This window comes from Penaeus monodon, chromosome 40 (assembly GCF_015228065.2).
Source record: "Penaeus monodon isolate SGIC_2016 chromosome 40, NSTDA_Pmon_1, whole genome shotgun sequence".
Taxonomy (NCBI): Eukaryota; Metazoa; Arthropoda; class Malacostraca; order Decapoda; family Penaeidae; genus Penaeus; species Penaeus monodon.
This window is the reverse complement of record NC_051425.1, coordinates 20,884,265-20,891,764: the sequence shown is the minus strand read 5'-3', so window position 1 is coordinate 20,891,764 and position 7,500 is coordinate 20,884,265. Positions and strand designations below refer to the sequence as shown.

The following is a 7,500-nucleotide window of genomic DNA, read 5'->3' as shown; positions in this document are numbered from 1 at the left end:
ATATTTATTTTAATCTCTTATTTATCTCTAAATTTATATACATATATGATTGTATATATGTATGTATATATAAAATAATCTAAAAGAAAATATCTGGATAAAAGTTTGACCTTCTTATATAAAAACTCTACTTCAGGAATAGGAGGAGGTCTGGCTGGCACCATATGTTTCCTGATTGTACCTACCTACTTTGAGCGACGGCGAGGGATAGCAAATACAATGCTTACTTCAGGCATATGCATGGGGCAGATCATGGGAGCTCCATTCATCCGCTATCTACAAGACGAATACGCTTTCACGGGCGCTGCCTTGATATACGGTGCCATCTTACTGAACTGTTTGGTTGGAGTTTCCCTCTTTCACCCTCTTAAATGGCACTTGAAGGAAACGAATGTCACGGAAAACGTTGCTCCGTTGGACGGCTCTCTGCCTCTTATATCCAGTGCAGAGAAGACAGAGGAAAAGTCAGTTCAAAAGGTCTTGACGGAGGACATGAAAACTCAGGCAAGGATGGTCAGAGCAAGGATGCTGGCGCGAATCAGCGAGTCGTCTTGTACTTCCCACACTTCAAGAGGTTCGGAAACGTCGGTGATGTACGTGTCCATGACCGGGATTATCGACGTAGTCGATTTTTCCATGCAGAATGAGGCGAAAGAGAGATCCTCTAGTTTGTGGGAAATCTTAAAGCGTGTCTGTCTTTCAACGTTTTCCGACCTGCGCATACTCCGCTCACGAAGGGCATTAATCATTAATACAGGAATAGCTTTATGTATTAACAGCTACATCAACTTCATCATGATGGTCCCGTTTAAGATGCAACAAGCTGGCTTCACCCTGCAGGATTCGGCTTGGTGTGTATCGATCTTGGGCATTTGCAACTTTGCGACCCGACTGATCATTTCTCCACTCGCAGACTGGTCAAAGTTTAACATGCGCCTATGTTTCATGATCGGCTATGCTATCATAGCATCTTCGATGTACGGTAAGATGGTTTCAGTGTTTTATCACTGTTTTTTTTCGTTGGCAAAGAAACTCTTTATGTACATTTATTTGTAGAGTGAGTCGAGAACTGCTGCTTCAAAAAAAGACATGAAAATGAAACTTTAATTCTTCGATATTCGCTTTATGACAAGATTCACCTGAACTGCTCTCTACCCCTCTTTTATTGAAAACGTTCCATAACACTGACATGAATACAAAGCATTCCATGTTATCCCCAAACAAACATGAGTTTTCTCCATTCAGTTTTCCCACTGCTGACTAGCCTTACCTGGATGGCGGTGACCATGGCCGCTACTGGGTGTGGGATCGCAGCCAACATCACTCTCAACAGTCTCATCATGATAAAATACATGGGCATAGAAAACCTTCCTCCCCTCTTTGGTTCATCTTGTCTTTTACTCGGAGGAACCTTCATAGCGTTTGGACCTTTCATCGGTGAGTGGTATAGAGAGTTTTGAAATGTATGGTATTCAATTTGGATTGCTAAGTTGAGAGGGTTGTGAGCAAGATGGGCATCCAAGTAAAGACAAAAATCCTTCCACTCTGATGAGGTTTAAGCATGGGCACGCGAAAAATACAAACTGGCAACTCTATTTAATGGGAATAATTCCAGAGATTATAGGCAATATGATGGTGTTTAATAATTCACAGTATTCTCCTTATTTTGTATGTGGTTTAGATTATATTTGCAAAAATTGTTATTTAAGGTTCATCTTAAAAATCACATAGATAAGATGAAAGAGAGAGAGAATGAGTGAGTGAGTGAGTGGGAGAGAGGGAGAGAGAGAGAGAGAGAGAGAGAGAGAGAGAGAGAGAGAGAGAGAGAGAGAGAGAGAGAGAGAGAGAGAGAGAGAGAGAGAGAGATTTTAAAAGACATGAGAGCATTAGGTTTTAAAATGTATCACTATATGCATGCCTCTGTTTACAGGCTTTGTACGCGACATGACTGAGAGTTATACCTTCAGCATATGGCTCCTGGCAACCATGGCGGCCTCCAGCTTTATTCTATGGTTCTTCATGCCCGCCGCTGTGGCATACGACGCCAAAATGGAAGCCAAAATGGAAAGAGAAAAAGAACGTGTTTGATACTTCCTGAATCTTGGAAGTTCGTTTTGTCACCAACTTTAAAGAACGGAGATCAGATTTGTTCCTTATTTTGTGGAAAATAGTGACGTATCTTCGCTATCTTGTAAAATCTGAATCTTGGTCTTTCATTGTTTAGGATTTTATTATATAGTCAATATTTTTTTGTTAACACTCTGTAAACTCTTTCATGAAATTTTAAACATTTTATACTCTTCTTCATTTTCGAATAAGGAAAGCACTGATTTCATATTATATTTTGAAAAAAAGGTTCTCAATCATTAACAGCAAGGGATTAATAATAAAAAAAAAATGTCGCATGTCATATCATTACTATTACTAGTTCATCTTTTCATGTTAATTTTGATGACTCACGCGACCTCCGCAAATTGTGCCAGCGTCAGAATGATTCCTGTAATAAGCTGTCATCGTTATAAAAAATAAAGAAAAAACAAAAACAAATAAAGTCGTTCCTAGTACTATCTTATCGTACTTATCAGTAATCGTGTTTTTAAGATAAGCTACAATTCTCAAATACACAGTAATATTATATAATTTCACTAAAGATTGACAATGGAAGTGTTAGGCACCAATACCTGAGCAACGGAGACATGCAACGCAATTATCACATTGCATTAAGAAAAAGGAAGAAAAGAAATGAAAAGAAGAAATATATGTACACCTAGAGGTACATCAATACATGAATATGCTTTCTTAAAAGATAATATATCTGCTTCGTTAAACAATATCAATAGTCAATCCGATAATATACCCGATGACCAAAACACACGATATAAATTTAATTGAACCATTTCTCCAAAACCCCCAGCAAAAGGCACATTCGATTTTTTTTCTTTAAAGGGGGGTGGGGGGCTAGAAAAATAGACATATACCTTGTAAGCTGCCTGGTGTGAAATACAATTCTTATCACATGGAAGAAATATATCTGGGTTTTTGTAGAATGTTGGTTTTAAAAATTTATGATATGGGATGTCGTAATAAAAATGGTAACATGGGTAGAGTAAAGTAATTCGTATTTTTGTGAATAAAAATCATAAGCTTTTAATTTGATTATGTTTAATGACAAGTAAAGCAAAATTGATAGTAATACTGATAGTAACGATTCTTATTTTTAATTGTTGTTGGTGGTAATAATAATATTAATGAATATGACGATGATGATAACAGTGATGATGATAATGCTAATGCTAATAATAATAATGATAATGATAATGATAATAATAATAATAATAATAATAATAATAATAATAATAATAATAATAATAATAATGATAATAATAACGATATCAATCATTATTATTATTATTATTAATTATTAGAGTTATTATCATATTATTATTATTATCATTATTATTATTATCAGTGTAGTAATGGTAGAAGTATTACTATTGTCAATATCATCATAACAACAATGACGATAATAATAGTAGTAGAAACAACAGTAGAAGCACTACTAGTATTATTAATAATAATAATATTAGTAGTAGTACTCATATTAATAATAATATGAGTAGTAATGGATAGTGAGGGTGTTTGTAGTAGTAGTAGTAGTAACAACAGTGGTAGTAATGGCAATAATGTTAATTGTAGCAGTGCCGGATTACTAGTAGCAGTAATGATGATGATAATGATCATGATAATAATGACAAATTATTTTTTTAAATGTTTCATGAGCAAGATAAACATATTGTATAGTTTTAGTTTTTTTATTTAGGTATCCCATTGCAACTTTCTATCTAGGAATGCTCTGCAAATCATTTAAGAAAACGTGAGAGAGCACCTGAAAGGAATAACTAAACTAAAGAAACTCCAATATTAACTGTTAATTTCAATATTAACTATTAATATTATCTTTATTATTGCTTCTCTTTGGTGATTGTTAAAAGATAGCTTCATTCGCAAGTAATTCCCTGATGTACCTTTTAATTGTTATGAAATTATAGGCGGGATATGCGGGGTTAAAAACCAGTAAAGCAATACCCAGAATCAATGTGAAGAATGGTAATAGCTAGGATTTAAGTGAAAGTATTTCACAGTCTCTACATTACGTCAATCAACAGCAATCATCCCCCTTGAGGGAGTGCTGCCCCAAAATCACCTCTATGGTCATCGAACATCCTCCATGTATCTTCTGGCATGACAGAGAGCACCTAGGCCAGAGAAACACCATACATCAATCACCATACCTTCTTATGTACTCGGAGAACGCACTGTGGAGACAGCTGGAAGGCCATAAATTTATGACAACCGATGCATAGAACTCCTGTCGCGTCGAAAAGAAGATTCAATGGGATCTCTTCCCGGAGTGAAATGGCAGTGAATGGATTAAACATATTTTGAATGAGACGTTATCATCAGATGTCAGTGATCATAAACTTTCACTCTAGAAAGTCGCATTTGAGGAATTCGTGGTCTACAAACTAATCCTCCAGGAAGCTAGTAGTGGCAGTGGGGATGACTTTTTACCACACTCTGAAGAGGAGACGGGACAACCAGCATGACCTGTCAATCGGCCAAGGCAACGTTCTCGGGGGCACGGAATATAAATGGTGTGGTAACGAAGCACGTCTCAGCATCTGCTAATTTAATTTCCGGATCATAAGAGGGAGCAGTGCAACAGACAGGAGTCTCTTCCTTGTTACGTACGCGGAACGCGAACGAGCGGCTTCAGTGTTTGAGTGCGCTCTATATTGCCAGAATATACATGGAGTATGTTCTTTGACTACTGCAGGAGTATGGGCCATAGCAATCGAGGTCTTTCTTAGATTCTCCTCCGTATATTGTGCATAGTACTCTTCAGTGCTCTCCTTACCCATTATTAAGGGTAAAATATTGAAGAATCATTTGAAATTGGAGGTGCCATGGTGGTGTGGGAATTGAACGCGGATCAGCAAGATTACTAGACGAAACCGCTACCACTGCACTATACAGCGCCACACAGAGAAAGTTAAAAGTTTATGGATATCAGGAATGTAATATTACTAATGACGTAATGTAATAGGGATCTTCATAATGGGTAGTGATGTTTAAACTGTTTCTAATCTGTAGCAAGATAAGATGAAAATGAAGAACAACAGCAAAGAACTGATCTTTATTCTTTTGAGCTGACAGCAAAAGGAAGAAATTACAGAACTGACGATATTAAACACGTTCTTTTTCCCTGTCAGTTTTGGCTTCCATCCTTGCGTCGTATGCCACAGCGGCGGGCATGAAGAACCACAAAATGAGGCTGCAAGTTGACGTAGAAGCAAGTATCCAGGTACTGATGAGATAACTCTCAGTCAAGTCGCGCACAAAACCTGCAGGTGGAAATGAGAATAATATTGACAATATTTCATCACACCATCAATAATTCCAATGTAGATTTAAGTATTTTGTGTGTATATAAATGTGCATACAAATGTTGTGGTTGTGGTTGTGCGTGTGTGTGTGTGTGTGTGTGGTGCGTGCCTATGTGCGTGCGGCTTGCGTCTCGTATGTGTATATATGTGTGTGTGTGTGTGTGCGTGTTGTGTGTGTGTGTGTGTATGTATGTATTTGTGTGTGTGTTTGCGTGTGTGTGCGTGTGTGTGCGTGTGTGGGTGTGTGCGTTTGGGCTAGCATATATACATTCATAAAGACAGAATAAATATAATAGGAAAAAAATATGGAATACAAGGCAAACAATGTCATTTAAATCACCAATGAAGGGTCCGAACACAATGAACGTGCACCCGATCAGAAGTGCCGACGACCCAAACATCTGTGGTAGTTTCTCCAGGCCCATGTACTTGATCATAATGAGGTTGTTGAGTGTGATGTTGGCAGCGATTCCACATCCTGCGACTCCCATAACTACTCCTATCCACATGAGGCTGGTCAGTAATGGGAAAACTGTGGTGGTAGAAAGGGTAGCTGTGGTTAAGGTCATGGATATAGTACAGTTGATTTTCGAAGGTGAGAGAGAGCTAGGATAGTTACAAATATAACCAAAGAAATACTCATGTCTTCATGAAGCTTACCATACATTGTGAGGGATATGATAAAATAGCCCATCATGAAACACAGGCGCATGTTGAACTTCGACCAGTCAGTTAGTGGGGACACCAGCAGTCGAGTCACCAAATTACAAATGCCGAAGATCGATATGCACCAAGCCGAGTCCTGCAAAGTGAATCCATTCGCCTGCATCATGAAGGGAACCATCATGATAAAATTGATGTAACTGTTGATGCATAATCCGATTCCTAGGTTAATGATCAGAGCTCTTCTCGAGCGGTAGATTCGGAGGTCATTTACTGTAGAGCGACAGACACGTTTTGTAAGTTCCCAGAGATTAGAGGATTTAGTGCCCTTCTCAAGGTCCTCTGCTGAATTTACCAAATCGGGAATTTCCATCAGGGAGACGTACAACTGGGACATGTTATCCGAGCTTTTTGAAACGTTGGATGTCTCGCTGACCCTGGCTAGCATTCTTGATCTCACTATACTTGCTTGAGTTTTCATGTCTTGTGTTAGGACTTTGGATCCAGCTCCTTCCACGGTATTCTTTTCGGTGGTCTCTGCTTTTGTTAGAAGGGGAACTGAACCGTCCTCAGGAACATTTTCTATGGCTTTTGTTTCCTTTAAGTGCCATTTAAGAGGCTGGAATAAAGAAACACCAACACAACAATGTAGGATGATAGCACCATATATCAACGCAGCACCTGTGAACGCATATTCTTCCTGCAGATAGCGGATAAACGGAGCGCCCAATATCTGCCCCATACAGATTCCTGACATCAACATTGCATTTGCTGTTCCTCGTCGTCGATCGAAGTAAGTGGGCACGACGAGGAAGCATAATCCACCTGCCATACATGACCCGATGCCTAAAAGGAAAAGGTATTTGTAAAATGACTTTCGTTGATACTGCATAACCCCCCACCCCAACACACACACACACACTAAATAAACAAGAACAAGAAAGTGCAGCAGAGAAGAAATCTCCGAATTCCTTACCACTAAGAACAGAGAAGGAGAAGAAGAGGAACTCAGCCGAAGGTGCGAATGCAGAGCAGATGACCGACGAAGAAACGAAGAACACGCCAGTGAAACCAATTCTTCTCCAGCCGAACTCTTGGGCAGCGGGTCTAACGAAAGGACTTAAGCAGTTCCAGATAAACATTTGGACGTTGAAGATCCAGGCAATGGTCGTGGAGGATGTCCCGAGATCCAGGAAGAATGGAGAAAAGAGAATGCCAAAACAGACGGCCAGGGAAAACACCAGCATCTATTAATAAAGAAATACTATGTGTTTATATTCTTAAAGCTGGAAAACACACAGGTTAATATGATAATGTATACTCAGGGATATCGATTATTGTAATCAGTTTCCTTTCCAATTAGCAACCTGAGAGTTCAATTAGGTTATCT

At 38.7% G+C, this 7,500-nt stretch overlaps 2 protein-coding genes across 6 annotated transcripts in view; one reads left to right on the top strand and one right to left on the bottom strand.

The window, feature by feature from the left end:
* The window catches only part of LOC119597755 (monocarboxylate transporter 9-like), a 6,857-nt gene extending 4,326 nt beyond the window's left edge, over positions 1 to 2,531 (top strand). For 4 of the 5 annotated variants that reach the window (XM_037947368.1, XM_037947370.1, XM_037947369.1 and 1 more), the window contains 3 exons: positions 137 to 982; positions 1,246 to 1,437; positions 1,931 to 2,531. In XM_037947368.1, the coding sequence (XP_037803296.1) occupies positions 137 to 982; positions 1,246 to 1,437; positions 1,931 to 2,088 (1,196 nt within the window). In that variant the 3' untranslated portion in view covers positions 2,089 to 2,531. Of the gene's footprint in view, positions 1 to 136; positions 983 to 1,245; positions 1,438 to 1,930 lie in introns of those variants that run through there. The other variant, XM_037947372.1, reaches the window with a different exon arrangement.
* A 2,651-nt stretch (positions 2,532 to 5,182) lies between these two features.
* LOC119597787 (monocarboxylate transporter 5-like) overlaps positions 5,183 to 7,500 on the bottom strand; it is a 3,154-nt gene continuing 836 nt past the window's right edge. Inside the window, exons 2-5 of the mRNA XM_037947422.1 lie at positions 7,087 to 7,357; positions 6,108 to 6,956; positions 5,788 to 5,979; positions 5,183 to 5,405 (exon numbers count right to left, since the gene is read on the bottom strand). Coding sequence (XP_037803350.1) covers positions 5,248 to 5,405; positions 5,788 to 5,979; positions 6,108 to 6,956; positions 7,087 to 7,357 — 1,470 coding nt within the window. The 3' untranslated portion in view covers positions 5,183 to 5,247. The remainder of the gene's footprint in view (positions 5,406 to 5,787; positions 5,980 to 6,107; positions 6,957 to 7,086; positions 7,358 to 7,500) is intronic.